The sequence below is a fragment of the Polypterus senegalus genome, chromosome 12 (assembly GCF_016835505.1).
Source record: "Polypterus senegalus isolate Bchr_013 chromosome 12, ASM1683550v1, whole genome shotgun sequence".
In the NCBI taxonomy this organism is placed as follows: Eukaryota; Metazoa; Chordata; class Cladistia; order Polypteriformes; family Polypteridae; genus Polypterus; species Polypterus senegalus.
In genome coordinates this window covers 143,922,423-143,941,493 of record NC_053165.1, presented here as the reverse complement: position 1 = coordinate 143,941,493, position 19,071 = coordinate 143,922,423, and the positions used below count along the sequence as shown (strand labels likewise).

At 40.7% G+C, this 19,071-nt stretch overlaps 1 protein-coding gene across 4 annotated transcripts in view; it reads right to left on the bottom strand.

Moving 5' to 3' along the window:
- duox (dual oxidase) overlaps positions 1 to 19,071 on the bottom strand; it is a 95,793-nt gene that overhangs the window by 37,010 nt on the left and 39,712 nt on the right. For all 4 annotated transcript variants that reach the window (XM_039773706.1, XM_039773707.1, XM_039773705.1 and 1 more), the window contains exons 10-15: positions 17,595 to 17,685; positions 11,786 to 11,888; positions 9,703 to 9,875; positions 8,386 to 8,561; positions 5,173 to 5,282; positions 4,577 to 4,714 (exon numbers count right to left, since the gene is read on the bottom strand). In XM_039773706.1, coding sequence (XP_039629640.1) covers positions 4,577 to 4,714; positions 5,173 to 5,282; positions 8,386 to 8,561; positions 9,703 to 9,875; positions 11,786 to 11,888; positions 17,595 to 17,685 — 791 coding nt within the window. The remainder of the gene's footprint in view (positions 1 to 4,576; positions 4,715 to 5,172; positions 5,283 to 8,385; positions 8,562 to 9,702; positions 9,876 to 11,785; positions 11,889 to 17,594; positions 17,686 to 19,071) is intronic.

The following is a 19,071-nucleotide window of genomic DNA, read 5'->3' as shown; positions in this document are numbered from 1 at the left end:
GGAGCACTTCCAGGTGGGCTATAAAAAGGAGCCAGCAGCCACCACTCCGGGAGCCAGAGTCAGAAGGAAGGGGACTAAGCTTGCCAGAGAGGAGTGGAGAAGAAAGAAGGAGAAAGTAAAGGATTGTTTAGAGAGAACTTGTGCTCTGGAGTGTGTTGTGGACTCATGGGGACAGGGAAGACATTCCACACAAGCGAAGTAAAATAAAAAGCATCTTAGTTTTTATTAGTGTGCCTCCCATGTCTGTCTGTCGAGTTAAGCGCTGGTATAGTGCCATCATTGACACAGGGTCCAGTGTTGTTCCACCAATTAACTTAACACACACCTCTTTGAGAAGTAGAAGAAAAACCAGAGTACCTCGGGAGGCAAGCAAATGTCATGCCAACATGATCATATCCCATCCAGGCAACTCCTTTGAACCCAAGTGGAGGTGTTAAAGGGAAGTAGACACCCCGACTTTCAGTCTTCATAAATTTACATGGACAGGACATCAAGGCATAGCTGAGAACTGGAATGTATATGATCTAGGTAACCCAAGGGCTACATCTCTGCTGTTAGAGGATGATGTGGTCCTCTGGGCTTCATTACACAGATCTTTAGTACTCACTGGAACAGTTCATAGCAGAGTATGATGGCACTAGAATGAGAATCGGCATCTTCAAATCTAACGTCATGGCCCTCTTTCAGAAAACAGTGGCAAGTTTCCTGCAAGTGTACAACGATCAGCTTCCCCATGTGTAAGAGTTAAAATAACTTGAGATCTTGTTGGTAAGGAGAGGGTAATCTTGTAGAGCCAGATGTATAAGACATGCATCTTGAAATACACAATTCACTCAGTGTTTCAAGAGTGGATGGGAACAAATTTCTTCAATTTGAACTTTCTACACCAATCCAAAGCAGAGCTCAGAGTAGGGAACAGGAATTTAAATAGTAAAGCAATACTGTGGTCATAATGGATAAACGGTCTATGGCCATAAAAGATCTGGTAAATATATACATGTGCATTGTATGTATGGAGAACATGTTACAGGAGTTGTAAATGAACCAGTACTTGTGGTAAAAGTGAGCAAAGCACTGCTGCTGGCTGTACATCGTGGGTGTTGCTCTCAGTTATGACAATACTGCCGCAGTCAAAGTGAGCAGCTACGTCTTTAAAAATAAGCATTTCAACTGAACCGTGTGACTGGCAACCTGTAGAGCGATTGTCCCTGCTCAGTGATTGTCAGGATAGACTTCAGCTGCCCAATCACCCTGCCCTGGATATATGCGTTAAGATAATGAAGAAACAGATACCATAGATTAAATGGTGTGCCATTACACCAAGTTAAAACGAGGTGAAAACGTCAGTTAAGCGAATTGCTCAAGAAAAGCCACAGGACGTGTCATTTTTAGTCCTCACTACATCTCAAACAGTAGATGTGCCTTACGACACAGCCACGACTCCAGCAGAATCACAGACGAGGCTGCACAGCATCCAATGGCACATCTGAACAAATAACTAAAGTGAGTTAACATTCCTGTCTATTTGGAAATTCAAACATGTCATACCTGAATATAGCAGCAGTGTTTTAACACATCGCATTAGTTGTCAATACACACAGACACATGTACACAATGTTTCTATAAGATTTATAAATTAATCATCATCAAGCTTCAGGTACTGAACTTTACCTTTGCAGGTTTTACCTTTCTGTAATCCCTGTGACGAGTGTTTTGTTCAGTTTCCCTCTCTCTCTCTCACCATCTTTCCATAGTTATTTTATGTATCCACCTAATATGTGAATTGAACTGGGACACTACAACACGGAAAATATAAAGTGCACGGACTGGAGGAAATTGGGAATGGATTATTAGGGAAAAAAAAAAAAAAACCTGTGGGTGGTGGATTTCAAGCTATTCACTGCAAACATTTTCATGAATTGTCCCCAGATGTGCCTTCTCATTTAAGAATCACATGGATAAGGAAGCCCAGGTCAGCATGTTGCTACCAATATCTACAGTACCGAAAAGTTGTGTGTAAGAGTGGACGGGAACAAATTTACTCAGTTTGAAATTTCTAAACCAATCCAAAGCAGCTCTCAGAGTAGGGGTGGGAATTTAAACAGTAAAGAAAAAAAAAAAAGAAGTAGTGGAAAAAAGTACAAAAAATGATGAATGGGTAGGGTGATGCCTCACGGTTTCAGAGTTAAGAGATTATTTACTAGTCTGGTCAGCATTTGGTTTTGGCGAGAATGCGGAAGGGAACCATAGTACAAATTTCACAAAGGGCTACAAGTTATAATGGCGAGTTATGGGTGTGTTCATAAGCAGTTCCCACTGATGAGCTGGCATCCATCTTGTCTGGTTTACAATGTGCCACCCAGTGCTGTCTGTTTAGACACTAACTGCCATCATCACTAATGTGAATAGTGGGTTCTACAGTCTTCACAGGCTTTTATGGAACACATTTCAAATGACTATCAGCTGAAACGTTACTCATGCTTTTCATGTAACACACTCGATTAACCCCAGGTGTGGCTCAGAAATACCATTACAAGCAAATCTGCATTTTTTAAATGCTCAAGTCTAATACATCTGGCAGTCCTTGAGAAAATAATTAGACATTAAGACGCCACTCTTATTTTATCCATCTATTTAAATAAACTTAAAATGCTTAACCCAGTTTCAGGATTACAGAAAGACCGCACCTGTCTTAGGAGCATTAGGTAAAAGAAAGGAACCCACACTTGATGGTATGGTGGTTTACCAGTGTAGCGACTGTGGACACCGAAATATTGTATTAATCAAATCACCACGAACAAACCGACTACAAAATTTCTTTTCAAAGCACATTATCAGTGGTAACTTTGTTCACAAATTAAAAAAAGTGACAGAACTGTTTTTTTCATCTGATGGGAGAAAGAAAAAAAAAAAAAAATGTTGCCTGTCTCAGACAAGCCATCAAAGAGACTGGACAATAAAAGTTCATTCAGTAAGCATCCCTTGATAGCCTAACTCTTTCTCAGAAGATATGATCAAATTCAAATGTAGCCTTTGCACCTTTCTCTGGATCAGGAACAGTTTGGTTACACAGCACACCTGTTTTGGCGTTTTCTGATATTGAGGCTGAGTCGGTAATGAAAGCGCCGCATTCCTTAGAGTCTAGCAGTCTCGCCTCATTCCATGTGATAAGCCATTGCAAATCAATAGTTATGTAATCATATCACAGTCTTTGTTTCCAGTTAGTGCACCAGAACTGGTTTTGTAACTTGCTGCTGGCTGTGTAAGTTTACATAAAAAGGTTGGAACCCAAGGGTAACTTGGAAGATTCTTAGGCAATCTCAAAAATGTGTGTGTTCTTAGCCATTACATATCATGTACGGTTTTTTTTGGAATTATCTGTTACTATTTAAAATTTTGGGGTTTGCTAGTTTGGGCGGCATGGTGGTGCAGTGGGTTGCGCTGCTGCCTCACAGTTAGGAGACCCAGGTTCACTTCCCAGGTCCTCCCTGCGTGGGGTTTGCATGTTCTCCTCGTGTCTGCGTGGATTTCCTCCGGGTGCTCCAATTTCCAAAGACATGGTGCATTGGCGATTCTAAATTGTCCCTAGTGTGTGCTCTGTGGTGGGCTGGCACACTGCCCGGGGTTCATTTCTTGCCTTGTGTTGGCTGGGATTGGCTCCAGCAATATAGAGGGTTGAATGGGTTTGCTAGTTAATAGTTAAGTTCTATGATCTAGGTCCAATCTTTCACTCTGCTATTAAGTGTATTAACATTATAAAAAGGTATTATCCGCTTTCCCAGTGGGCACATGAGGTTTAGAAAAAATAAAATAAATCACCCTCTAATGTTCACAGTTTAAATATTCTTAATTAATAATGTTTATTACACTTAATTCAAAGCCTGTCTATAAACAAAAAGGTTAAGTTAATCTGCTTAGCCTCGGAGGTATAATTCTGAAACACTTAGCCTGTGATGTAGCATATGAAATATTACTCATGTAATACTTTCTAAGAGAGCTACGTAACCTCTTATACATAACCTCAGGGGTTAAGAGCCATTTAATTAGTGTGTGTTTTGCGTTTTAATGAAACTTCAGGGGCTATTTCTTTCTAAAGCTACCTGTATATAACCTAAAAACTTACAAATGATAGTAAATCAATGTCATCTCAAACATCACAGTAACTTAATCAATTCCTAACTTACAGCAAAAGTAATCTTTAAATCTGAATAAAAGAATGTGGTCAGACAAGAAGATCCACACCCTTATTTCATCATTGATTAAGTAGTGCGACATCTGTAGCTCAAAAGAAAGTGAAATAAACAGTTAAAATAACAACCAGAACATGCATACATTAAAAACCTGCTTAAAAGGCCTACACCGCTGAGCTCACTATACCTGCTATGTAATTCAGGTTTGTTCACAGTGTTACACATGGAGTACTACAGAGTGATGAATGCAGTGATATGTATGCATTTTGTTTTAATGGACATATATACACACACACACAGTGAAAAGAAAGATTAGAAATCCAGAAAAAAGGCAAAGAGTCATTACTTTACACACTTTCAAATGTGACAGAAAGCTAGTGTCCTACCTAGAGGGAAGCAGATAAGCACTGCCAACACAATTCCAAAACCAGCTTCACTGCCAGCAAAGTAGTCCAGTGTGGTGACCTTTGTGCAGGGGTGGAGATGTTCAGCAGTCAGCTGCTGAGGTTGTGGACAGGGGTCACCTGGAATAAAGGCAAGAGAAGAGCGAGCTTTACTGGGAGTGTATTTTATGTTAAGACTTGTATTGTTACACCGATAAGATTAGCGATATGCACAATCAGTACAACTTATGTTGACATGTCAGATCTTATAAAAAGCTGCTCCTTAATATTAACCAATGCTCTTGGGATTAATGCCTAATCTGTGGAATGATACGGAAATCTTTTAGGAACTTTACTGCTCAGACAGGTTATCGAAAAGGTAAATTCACCCAATGACAAAACAAACCAGAGTTAGAATTGAAGCTCTCACGCCAGGATGAAGGGACAAATAATGTAATGGAACAATAGCAGGGGATAAGGACTGGGGGTGGGTCACAAGTGCACTAGTAATAAAAATCAGTAAGTCTCACACTGCCTATCTGAAAGCTTCCATTCGTCTCCCTCCCCATACCGCAAATATAATCCTTAATCCTACTTACCTGAACTCCAGTTAAACACACTTTTTTGGAAGGTTCCATTGATAACTGAAAGCAACACTGTGCTGAAAGTGGTATTTCGAATCTCCTCAATTTCTTTATCGGTAAACAGCCTGCAACAGACATAGGATTCTGGATGTAATGATTGCAGCCTTTAACAAAAGCCTCTGCCTGCAAGACTTGCAAAGGTTATGACAAACCAAATTTCAGCCAGCATAATGCAAGAGGCTGTTATTTAGAGTTTCAGGTTTATGCACAATGACTTCTGACAAGACAGGCCACTCAAAACTTCTGCTGAGGGCACAGGGGCCAATTGCTAATATTACCAAAACTCAAAAGTGAACAGCAAAATTCACTGTTATCATAAAGTTTCAAAAATATAAAGGTCTCTAAAGGCCACATGCCGGCCAAAGGGCAGCTTTCACTAATAAAGACACATTTTACAGCTCTTCTCTTGCTCTGTATTTCTATTTGGATTTGATGTAGTATCACTTGATTATTAAACTTCTACAGCATGAAAATAGCACAACTATCTCCATAGCCTGGAAGACTGGAATGTACATTGATAAGGGACTTGACCTGGATTAAGAAAATCCATGTACACTCTTCTTTCTTCAGCCACTAGAGAGCCCCAGGACCCATTTCCTGAACCAGATGCATGAAGAAGCCATGTCATATGAGGACTACACTGGATGCAAAACATGAATTGACCCATCACACTTGACACCGATTCATAATAGGCCAACTTTTGACTTTAAAACTAACTTAATGGGCTAAAACCTTTATGATGAAGGAGTAAAGATCACCCACCAACAGGGAAGGAAGCAAAAACTCCAGAGTCTACACGTAAGGAGTTTGTTGCCTCCTCAGTTATTCCTGGAGGACACAAATCACTGCTTTGTACTGCACTTCCCCAGTGGAAAGCCTCAGTTGCGTGCAACTCATCCAGATCAAGGGAGTTGGATGAGAAAGAGGTGAGAGGTGAACTTGCGTTCCTAGCTCATCACCCAGGAAGCTAAGGAGTTGAGCAAAAAAAAAACCACCTCACACCTGATATTTTTATTGTTTACAGTACAAATGACCCAACCGTGTTTACTTTGGGAAAGATCAGCATGAGGCGTTTCCTTATAAAACTTAAAAGCAGGTGACAAGGTTAATAGGGCAGTATGCCAACTAGTTTCAAGTACGTGAATTTTGTGGATATGCAGCACTTCTGGAACGATTAGAACAAGGAGTGGATTAACAGACTTTATGAAAGTGCGTAAATGAAATATTGCAAGAACAGGCCCATGGAAGTCTTGAGCAATGATGCTCCACAGCATGCTAAAGTACAGAAGCTCTATTGCTAAAGTTCAGCACAAAGAGGATAACCTAACAAAGTTAACAGCACAAAAAAAAAAAAAAAAAGACAAGTTAGAAAATTTACGCGTGGCATAACATTCAGGGGCTTTCGTCAAGCAAGTTACCCGATATTAAAGTGCATTTCACATTCCTCTCCCCCCCATTACTTCATCCTAGACTCCGTTGTCACATTTTTGTTTATTAAATACTTCTGTAACAAGGAGTCGCATTCAAAAGTAACAGTGATAACAGAAAGTATATGCGCTAGCAGACGACATCAATATGTGCTTTTTAACAGCACTTTACAATGTCATTTTGTTAAAAATGCAGCCTAAATACCCTTGTGGTGACTCAATTGCTTTCTTAAACAACTGGAGTCCAATTCAAAAAATAAAAAAAGAGACACCGATTGATGCGATTGTGGTGGAGGGTCAAGGACTAACGGAAGTTCAATTTTCTTAAATCATCATTTTTAAAAGTAAACCCAATAGAATAGTACCCACTAATTTCAAAATGAAAAATAAGAAAATGAACAATATTTGCATAAAATTACTATTAATGTTTGAGGTTTTTTTTGCTCACAGGGTAATAAATTCCCCAGTTAGCTATTAAATAGTAGTTAAAAACCGGCAATTCATTAGGATATCTAAATAACTAACTAAGAACTTGGAAAATAACCAATTCCTTGTGTAACAGGAAGGCCAAAGGGACAGTAATCTTAAGGCTTTTTAAATTCTCATCCAAAGATACACGGAAGCAGGGGCATCTTAATGCATGGGCACGCTGGGCAGTTGTCCGGGGGCCCCACGAGCATAGCAGCTCCATGCTAATCTATGTATGTTGTGACTTGCTGAGTGGTTCTGTAGGCAGAGGTCCCAGTGCACCGCTTTGCCCGGGGGACTATAATGCTGTTAAGACAGCCCTGCACGGGAGCAATCCAGGTATGGATAAACAGTAACCCTGACTCAGTCTGTTGTACATTATACCACTAAGTGTCTCTTTCAGCAAAGCGCAAACTGTAATCTTACCCTGTTCTTGCTATTTGTGACACAATCAGCCTTTTTGGTGTGGCATAGAAACTATTCCAGGACATGGTCCTTGTTGAAGGTCTAGCTGCTACGATCCTAATAATGCTCTCTGATAATTTTAGTTCAGTCAATTCAGTACAATGGCTTGTGTAATTGCTTTCTTCTTCTATTCTTTTCAAGAGAAATGATTCAGTTTTATTTTATATTTTTTTTACTCTTATGGGTACCTTACCTAAAGCAATAGGAGAAAAGTGCTGCTGTATATGCTGCTTACAAAATGTGTACCCTTTCCCTTGTATCGTACTGGTATCTGAGTGGCTGTCAAATGAATAAAGGCGGAAAATATACAAAATGTACAAGCTGTTTCAACCGCTGTCAAGATAAAACTGAAACAGTAAACTAATTTGCAGTTGCCAATGCTTTTCAACTGGAGATATTGAAATTTCAGGACTTTGTTCAGCACGGTACATTTAAGATGTCTCAGTGAAAATAGAACGGTCTTGACAAATTTCCTGAAAAGTGAGTGTTTCAAAATTCAACAAAAATCACTTCACGGGGACCAGAGTTGTTTTCTTTGGACAGACATACAGGGCTATTGCAATAGGTGCTTCGTGTATCACTTGTGAATGCACCTTAGGGGGGGAAAAAAAAGAGGCAAGTAATCAAGTGAATGAGAGCCAGATGTACCCAGAATTCTAAATGTTCCTTTTTGTACAGTATATGAATATATAGTAACTTAACAGAATGATGAGCGACTCCCTCTTTCAGTAGCTATAGTGTGAATATAAAACTCGCACAAAAGGAAACAAAAAAAAAAATAAATAAAAACACACTAAAATTCACATACCCGTTTTGTTTGTTTTCAAACCAAAAACGATCTCCATTTCGAAGACGTTTAAATTGATCCAAAATGATGGCTGAAAACAGTTCTCCAGGACCCCCGTTTGATTCAAGCAGACCTCCAGGCAGGAGTTCAAGCTTTGAGATGTCGTTTCCATAGAGTCGGGAGAGGTTTTGTAAAACCTATCGTGGAGAAATGGACAGTTATTAAAACTGATCAGTGGAGCAAAAATGGAGCTAGGAACTCAAGTTGCTGTCATTCTGCTCACTAAGGCCTTTGGAAAAACTGAAATGTATGAACTATTTAGACTTAGAACTAACTACATGTCAACTTCTACATTAATACACCGTATGCTGTTGGTTTGACCATACTAAAATCTTAAAGTTAACTTGTCTCACTGTTGCTGTACCAAAGTCATCTTGCACAAAATCATTCTATCTAGCCATCCATTCAGGTTTTAAAACTAACAATTCCATTTCTTCATAGTTTTAAGTATGGAGGCAGTTAGACAACAAAAGTGACATCCCCCCCCAGCCCAAGGTGTATTAAAAATTAGAACAAGGAAGATTAAATTTGTTTAATCTGTGGATTTAAATGTATGTCTAGTTTCAAAACAGGCGAGAAGATCTGTTTTAACAGTCTTGAGCAAAGAACATTTTACCTAGTGTATGTATTTAAACATGTCTAAGTCAACAATAAACTGGCTTCAGAAGATGCCAGCTAACCATTAGGGTATCATGCAAGCTCATGGAACCAGGTAGAGAAGAGGAGAATAGCCAGATTTAGATCATCTTTATGTGAATGTCTGCAAATCTTGTGTATGCATTCCATAAATTGTAATTCTAATTATGAAGAACTGTCTTTGATTTTACTAATCTCATAATTAAAGAAAATGGTATACAAGTTTATTAAAAAAAAAAAATCCTTTGCGTTAGCTAGCTAGTATAATATTTCACTCACTATTTTTGCATGTTTAGTTTAAAAAAAAAAAAAAATTGAAAAGGGACTGTTGCGGTATCCACACCTTAAATCAGAAAGATCAATTTCAACCCAAATTAATTCATCCAGATGACTTGAAACAAAAACTTAATCTGCAGTATTGATTAATAAATGATGTCACGCATCTTCCAAGCCCAAGCAGCACTCTTTGGAAGTGAGATTTGTCCTTACCAAGTTAAACCAAAAGGGAGTTCCATTGTCACAAATTTTTGAGCACTACAGAATATTTGCTGTATGCTTTATGAAACTTCACTTAGTAGATCATACATTATGTACTCTGCACAGAAGACGTGGCTCTTCATATTTAGGGAGCTCTTCTCTTACCTCAGGTGCAGTCTGGTTCAGTTCAGGGTTTATGTCCTCCCATTTCTGAATAGGGTCCAAGCCAAAAGCTTTTCGTACTTTGTTGTATGGAGGAAGGCCATTGTCACGTCCTCTTTGAATACTGAGAGCCATTAAATCAGAACGTGAAAATCTCATGGGTCCATACATGTAATCTGCATGGCAAAACAAGTACACAAAAAGTTCAGAAAAGCAACAATTTATTTCTTGTACAGCCCAAAAAACACAAAACACACATGGAATGTCTCGATGGGCTGTAAACAGGTCTGTTTTTTATTTTTTGACAGCCCCAAACCTCAAAAAATGCAAAAATAGATGATGCCACTCACTAAATACAGAGCTATCACATACCGTATAAGGCAGGATCTCAAACTCCATTCCTAGAGGGCTGCAGGTTTTCATTCAAACCCTTTTCCTAATTAGTGACCGGTTTTTGCTGCTAATTAACTTAATTGTAATTGATTTGCTCTTGAAGACTCAACACCCTTAATTGGTTTTTTCTTAATTAGCAGCCAGACAATGAGATAAAAAATGAGCCAAAACATGACCAGCAAACTGTGTCCATCATATAATATAGAAAGATGAAGGTCCCTTAAACATTTTAGCCGTGCTCTTAGAAAACAGAAAATCAACAATTTCAGAAATATATGCTATTGCACAATGAGAGCAGCAACAAGAAACTGTTTGGAGTGAAATTGGTTGCAGTTTAATGCCCTCACTTAGTTGGTCTTCTGTTGGCTCAATCACTTCACATTTCATTTTTGTTTGAGTGCCATTTAAAGGAAAGAAATGAAGTAGTTCAGAGGAACAATGAAAAAATTTAGGGAAACAAATCTTAAGTCTATTAAAATGAATTCATCCATCTATCCTCTTCCGCTTCCACCTTGAGCGGAGAGGCCCAGACTTCCCTCTCCCTGGCCACATTTCTTCCAGCTCTTCCGGGAAAATTCCAAGGCATTCCCAGGCCAGCCAGGAGACAGTCCCTCCAGCATGTCCTGGGTCTTCCCCGGGGCCACCTTCTGGTTGGAAGTGCCCGGAAAACCTCACCAGGGAGGCGTCCAGGAGGCATCCTGATCAGATGCCCGAGCCACCTCATTGGACTCCTCTCGATGCGGAGGAGCAGTGGCTGTACTCTGAGCTCCTCCCGGATGACTGAGCTTCTCATCTTATTTTTAAGGGAAAGCCCAGACACCCTGCAGAGGAAGTTCATTTTAGCCGCTTGTATTCACACTCTCGTTCTTTCGGTCACTACCCTTAGCTCGTGACCATAGGCGAGGGTAGGAACGTAGATCGACTGGTAAATTGAGAGTCTTGCCTAACGGTTCAGCTCCTTTTTCACCACGACAGACTGATTCAGAGCCCACATCACTGTGGATGCCACACCGATCCGCCCAATTGATTAAATTCATTCTAACCCTTTTCTTAATTAGGGACTTGTTTTTGCTGCTAATTAACTTTTGATTTAATTCAATTTCATTTATCAAATCAATTTAATCAATTAAATTAAATTTAATTAATTAACTAAATCCCACTAACATGTCTTCCAATGAGCCTGGGGACTTGGAGAGTGGGCTCCCCCATCTCTGGGGCTGAGGTCACCAAGGTGGTCAAAAAAAATCCTTGGTGGCAGGGCCCCGGGGGTGTATGAGATACGCACGGAGTTCAAGGCTCGGGATGTTGTAGGAGTGGGACTGAGTTAATTAAAATTGATTAAATGGATTTGAGTAATTAAATTAATTCAAAAGAAGTTAATTAGCAGCAAAAACAAGTCACTAATTAAGAAAAGGGTTAAAATGAAAACCTGCAGCTAGTGTGGTCTTCCAGGACCGGAGTTTGAGAACCCTGGTAATAAGGATACAGATGTGTTCAAATGCATCAAACATGGAAGTAGAAACTATTTAACATAAATGAAAGACAACAATATCTTTCCATCAGCTTATTGAAGAACCACTGCCAGATTGTAGAAAAGGAGTCAGACAAGCCAGGACTCTGACTTTCTCTGGGCTGTCTGAAGGAAAAATGGACATCACACCAGGTGGGCAAAAAAATAAAATTTGCCATCTACCTCTTAAGTCTTCAACTACAATGTTGTCCTCTTTTTCGGCAATCTGTGAGGCCATTCCCATTATTAACTCATTCACATCTTCTCTAGTTTTTAAGTTGGGGTTCTGCAGATAAAGCAAAAAAGAAAACATTATGGTAGGTTTTAGCAAACTACCTTGACTTACCGGCATAAGGTGTAACATAGTACTAATCAGCAAAACAGGACATCATGGAGGCATAACAGGAATGTTTTAAAAATATGAAATATACGTGGTGCTAACTTTGAGCATCAATCTCCTCTGTAATCATCTGCAGTTAAAGTGGGAGCAATGGATTAATTTACAGTTTCTCTTTCTCCACCTCCCTTAAGTTTAACCCTGTAACACTTGTGACATGTACATATTAACATGGTTGTACACAACAGCCAAGAGGAGAAGACTCCGAGTCTTTATCATTACTAAAACTGCTCCCATGTCACAAAGCCACTGAAGGACTGACTCAGGATTAATACCAAGAGTAATTTTCTCATATAGTTCAATCAGTGCAATTATTAAGCTACAAGGTAAAGTCGATTCCAGAGTAACTGGAATATTTGATGATTATTAGTCATAATAGAATGAGTCTTCACACACTGTAGCCCTGGGCTTTCTTTGGGTTAAGTAAAGAAATTTGGTGTCCAGATTTGCCATCTAGGCAAATCTGGAAAATGGCCATTAAACTAGTAAAGATGATGTTCAATAAATACCCCATAGCACCATTGTAAGGATACCTTACAGCTAAACGTCATGTAAAAAGAGCTCTGTGAGAGGAGACTGTGACCGAGTGACCTCCTAAAAGCGGTGTGCACTCAGATTGGCCTTAATGCTTGAGAGGACCAAATAAAAATCAAGAACTTCGGAGAGATATGCCCAAATCTTTAAGATGTTCTCTAGCGGGGGCCACATACAGTAAGTGTTGTTGTTTATTGTGTCTGCATCTTGTCACATCACCCTGTTTAAACTAGTATGTGTTTGTTTAAATGTTATCCCCGTAATAAGAAATGAGGAAGGCTGTTGCAGGGAGGCAGCGGCCCCTGGAAACGTCAGAATTGGAGGTTTTTCCATTACATCCGGCTCATTATTATTTAAATGGGAAGGAGGGAAAGAAGAGAAGGAGATTCACCTAACTGCAACTGATCATCATTTTCTACCTTCCATTCACATTGCGACATTTTTCTAGTTTGCTTCTCACTCGGCCGGATTTAGTGCAACACATTTAAATCGCCAGAAACCCCGGGGTTGGACATTTACCACCATCGCAGTGGAATCACGGTGAAATTGTTTCTGTATTGTATTTTTCATGTATTCATCTAATAGATTACTGCACTTGATTTATATTCGGATATTGTTTTCTTGTGTTTAACCGTCAATTGGGAGAAAATAATTTGTCAGACGTACGGCTTGATAGATTTAGTTTTACCTCAGTAATTTATCCAGGCCATGGGACAAAGTAGTGTGGCTGTCAGCCAGGTGAGGGCTCGGCCATCACATAAGTGGTGCCCTCTCTGAGGGATTAGATTAGCGATCTGACTAAGCCGTCTGCCCATAATATTTTCCTCGATTACCACTATGTCTTTTATGCTTGCCGAGCAGGATGACACCATTGCTTTGACACTGTGTGAGGAAGGAGTAACTGGGGCTCGGCACGTCACGGTCAGAGCATGTTGAGCGGTGCAGGAGGTGGTGGATTCTTTAGTCAATGTACCTTGAAGAGCACCATGGACCTGAAAGAGGATGGCCAGGAAAATGCTTCGCCTCTGTGGGAAGATTTGGCACAGCAACTCACCTGATTGAATGAGAGGGTCAGTGAAGTAGCCGAAAGCGCATTAGAATGAGAGGATGCTTTACGGGCCCGCATCAGCAGCTCCCAGAAGGATATGAAAGAATATAGAAATGAACAACTTAAACTCCTGGGGCAAGAGATCGTGCTGTGTCTCCAGTGGCGAGATTGACGCTGGCAAGAATCTCTTCAGGGGGAGTCAGAAGGAGTCTCCAGACATACCGTCAGTCACCTATCCACTCGACACCTCAGGGGTCTCAAGGCGCTGTATGTGTTACCCAGCCCACCACCCCTGGGGTATGCCTGGTCTTTCCCAAGTTGGGGGCTCAATATACTACCAACGACATCCTCAATTATGTGGAAGAAGGGGAGGTGTACTTGGCTGTCACTCCCTTGAGGAATGGAGTTGGGGTAACTCCAAGTCATACTGGAGTAAAATACAGTCCAGAGAGAGAGAGAGAGAGAGAGAGAGAGAGAGAGAGAGAGAGAGAGAGAGAGAGAGACACAGACTCGGTCCCTAAAATCCCAGCGGGCCAAACATGGCTGGTCAGAATCCGATCTCACATTTGGCTGGTGGATGCAGTGGTTGACACAGGAAGCGATCACGCCCTCATAAGACATAACATTTGGAGGAAGATTTGCCGGCTGTCAGACAAGATAACACCTGCCCCATCCGTCCAATTCCTGTTGGCAGATGGGAGTGAACACAAGGCCTTGGGCAGAGTCCCCCTAAAGTACAGCGTACTGTCCACCACCTGGAAAATGGAGACCTACGTCCTGGATGACCGGCACCTGTCCGTCCCATTATTCCTTGGGCCGGATTCTTTAACAGCCATAAAGAGGACTATTCATCTCTGTCCCAGGGGGTATACGGTGCTAGGGGAAGGAGTATGCGATTTTATGCATAAGCTCTATAGAAGATCCAAGTCTGAAGCGCATCAACTTTTACGCAGCAGTGAGGAGTGGAATCCAAACCTTGGTGGCCACTCCAGTGGAAGAACAACCTGAAGAGATCAGGCTGGTGTTGAAGTGGTCAGCGGGTATGGACAGATCAACTAGGAGTCGCCAGTGGGGTTACCCACATGATCCATACCTCCGACGAAGTCCCTGTTCGACACCGGGCGTATCGCGTTTCTCCACTGAAGAGTTACATTATTAAACATCATATAGAGAAAATGCTCACCGAGGGGATAATTGAACCATCTTCCTCCTCCTGGGCATCCCCTGTAGTCCTCGAAGAAAAAAGATGCCACTTATTGTTTCTGCGTGGACTACAGGGGTGTGAACACAGAGACAAACCTGGACGCATATCTCATGCCCCTGGTTCATGAAATACTCGAGTCATTGCATGGAGCAGCCGTTTTTAGTACATTGGACCTCTGCAGTGGCTATTGGCAGGTGCCGATGGACGAGGGGAGTAAAAAGAACACTGCTGTAATTACCCCCGAGGGCTTGTTCCAATTTAAAGTAATGCAATTTGGCTTAATGAACACTGGTGCCACTTTCCAACTGCTTATAGAACAAGTACTGAGGGGGTTAATTGGAAAGACCTGCTTTGTATACATCGATGATGTTCTTATTTACTCCCCTTTGATAGAACAGCATCTCCAGGACCTGGATACCATCTTTCATCATCTCCAGAAAACACCTCACCCTGAACACAAGAAAAGTGTACATTCATTCAACCCCAAATCCATTTCCTCAGGCATATCATGTCTGCAGAGGGGGTCTATAGACCCAGAAAAGATCTTGGCCATCCGGGACTACCCCATACCCACGGACTTAAAATCCTTAGTGTCTTTTGGGGCTAGTGGGGTGGTACCATAAATGCATCCCTTGGATGGCTGACATAGCAGCTCCCTTAAACCACTTAAGGAAGAAGGATGTCACGTGGAAGTGGACTAACAAATGCCAGGACGCCTTCGAGCAACTAACAGAAGCCACTTGATTTACATTCAGATATTGTTTGCTTGTGTTTAACTGTCGATTGGGGGAAAATATTTGTCAGAGGTACAGCTTGGTAGATTTAGGTTTACTTCAGTAATTTATCCAGGCCATGGGACCTGGTAGTGTGGCTGCCGGCCAGGTAAGGGGGTCGGCCGTTACAGTCTTAGTGATGAATTAGGTCCTAGGGAACAACTGCAATACCAGTCAAGATTCAAACCCACTTTGTAACCAATGCTAATGTGAACAGAATTAGTTTATCCCATATGCAGGAATAGTTGGGACAAATTTAAATAAAATTCAAAAAATAAATATATTCTCAAATGAAATAAATAAGTAAACAAAATGTGAGTAAACATAAAATGTCACAAAAAGTTTTTGTTGCTTATTTCATGAAATTACTTTTCCTGGTGAGGGTTGCAGTGTTATTCCTTGGCGCATTTGCTAGACAGATTTAGTACCTATCTTTATTCTAGGAAATGCAAGAAATTAAAAAATCTTTAATCTCTCTTGCCCTATGTATACCTTTTGCACCTTTCCCCTCTATCCTTGTGTGTCTGAACTTCTTTACTGGCACTCCCTTTTCTTGAGCTCATTTCTCAGACTCTCATTTTGAGGTGCCCTGCTCACCTCCTCTCCACTTTTATACTTCCTGTCTTTGAAGGTAACTCTCAGTGTAGCTCCTACGCCTTTACTCCTTTTCGGGTGTCTCATATTTGCACTTCGTCTTCCAATCACGTCATTAAAGCCAAACTGACCAAATCACACCAAAGTCACATTAACCAATCAGGTTGCTCGTAGGGACCGGACACACACAGACCTTAGCATTTTATCATATTGTAAATTGTTATACAGTGCTCCCTCGCTATATCGTGCTTCGACTTTCGTGGCTTCACTCCATCGTGGATTTTAAATGTAAGCATATCTAAATATATATCACAGATTTTTTCGCTGGTTCACGGATTTCTGCGGACAATGTGTCTTAATTTATGGTACATGCTTCCTCAGTTTGCCCAGTTGATTTCATACAAGGGACGCTATTGGCGGATGGCTTAGAAGCTACCAAATCAGAGCATGTATTACGTATTAAATAAAACTCCAAGGATATACGATATGCTTCCCGCGCGGTGCTTGATTGTTTGCTTTTCTCTGTCTCTCTCACTCTGTGCCGGACGGAGGGGGTGTGAGCAGAGGGGCTATTTGCACAGAGGCTGTTTGCCTAGAGGACACGGACGCTGCTCTACAAAATGCCGCTTTATCGCGGTGCTTCGGCATACTTAAAATCCCAAAAGCACGTATTCTTTTTTTATTGTTTGCTTTTCTCTCGTGCTCTCTCTCCGACGTTCTCTGCTCCTGACACGCATTCTTTGAAGAGGAAGATATGTTTGCATTCTTTTAATTGTAAGAAGGAACTGTCATCTCTGTCTTGTCATGGAGCACAGTTTAAACTTTTGACTAAAGGGTGTTATTTCATGCCTAGAGGGCTCTAATAAATAAAAATAACCATACAAACATATGGTTTCTACTTCGTGGATTTTCATCTATCGCAGGGGGTTCTGGAATGCAACCCCCACGATCGAGGAGGGATTACTGTATCTTCATTTTTGTTTCAGTACATGGCACACAACAGGAATACACCTTTAAATGAAAACTGTCATTTTCACCCATCAAGGTTGAAAATCTGTCCAAAAATATTCCACAATTCCGAACTGGGCACACTAAGAAAATATATTGATTAACTATTTAGGTAGTAACAGCCTGGCTGCAGTCTTGATGCCCCCCACTGCATACCCTCATCCAACCACCACACAGTTCACACTCTGATGGATGACATCACAGCACATTAGCAGCTACTGGCTTTTTCTAGGAGATTCAAAACAGTCACCAAGGCTGGATGATGCCATTCTGCGTTTTGAAATACATTTAGGCATTCTGAACTGGAGGAAGTAAAGCAAAGGGAAAACATTTTCCAGTTTCTCATTTTGCTTCAATAAAGATCTTTGAGTTACTCAGGAAAGCATAAAACTTCACAGCACCTCTACAAGGTCCTCAGTTTCAAACCCACTTACCTCTCTGCTCCAGTAGCTGTTACAGACTCGGAGTGCGGAGGACTTGCTGCCATCAAAATTGATTACGTTGCGAAACTGGCAGGCTTTGTTTCTGAAACAGCAATATGGACAGTTAATGACAGGTTGTACGCACAGTCATGCCTCTTCCTAAATATTGAATCCACATTCTTCCGCTTAGACTCTTCTGCAGCTAATGCATCAAATATAAAGAGAAGCTGCAATGCTTGGTTTCAGTGGAGGCTTGCACTCAAACCGAACAACTCTTAATACAGTATTTTATATGACATACCGGGCTGTCTTAATAGCATCATAGGCCCCCTGGGCAAAGCAGCAAGCTGGGGCCCCTGCATTTACAGTAAAACAGAAACATTCATAGGCATCAGAAACATTGTGGGCCCCCATGCTCCTGGGGCCTCTGGCCATTGAGCCCAAATGTTAAGATGGCCCTGGTAGCGGATACAAAACGACTTCTTCTGCACTAGTTTGTTTATGAGCATGTTCAATACTGCCCTGTCACTCCTCTAGCTTTCCATTTGATATTTTGTGACGCATCAGGAACACAACAAGAGTGAAATTACCACCATCTTCATTTACAGGTACAAATGTAATATAAAAAGCTTACAAAAATGTACACAAAACTATTCAGTTGTTTCCTTTTCATTTTTAAAATACACATGCTCTTTATCAATCTCTTTTTAAGACCATGTCATTCGGCCCCTGGTTTAACGACTGCCAATCTGATAAGTCAACACAACGACTTGTCGTCTCAACCAGTTTGCATTTCCACCAAAAAAACAGGTTTAGATTTATTAAATCGATAATCACGTAAATGTGTTCATCCAATCAGCAAGCACTTTAGACTGGAATGACACATGAACGTTCCCAATCATTTCTGGAACTTAACGGAAGGGCGGAACCTTAAGTTTGTTGGGATGGTGCAGACAGCACAGAGTCTAACAACAAAAAAAAAAACACATTCTCTATTTAAATATCTGAATTATTAATTATAAAAATTGTATGAAGCGATAATGAGTAGGGCTAACAGCTGGACATTTGTGAATTAACAAAATGAAAAGTACATTTGCAGACAATAGGATGGGCAATTTATGTAGGAACCATTTATTAGTAGCCGAGCATGACTTGCACAATGGTGTTGTAAAAATAAGCAGAAAGTAAAATTGGACTCCTAAGAACCAACTATTTATTGCATTCTAACAGCATTGCCTGAAGGCAAGATTAGCTGACTAATATGTAGGTTATCTTCTTATTTATAGAAGTAGAAGGAAAGAAATAATAATTATAAACAGAGTTGGTCAACCAGCTATTTTTTTGCTCTCCCTGGGATTTGCCATCATTATAACAACCCGCTTTGTTTTTTTTTTTTGCAGATGCAGTTGGCCGCACACTCATGCTGGCTGCGTGTATTGGCAAGTTTATTATGAATCATTGTTTGGTTCCTCAAAAGATTACTTTCTAC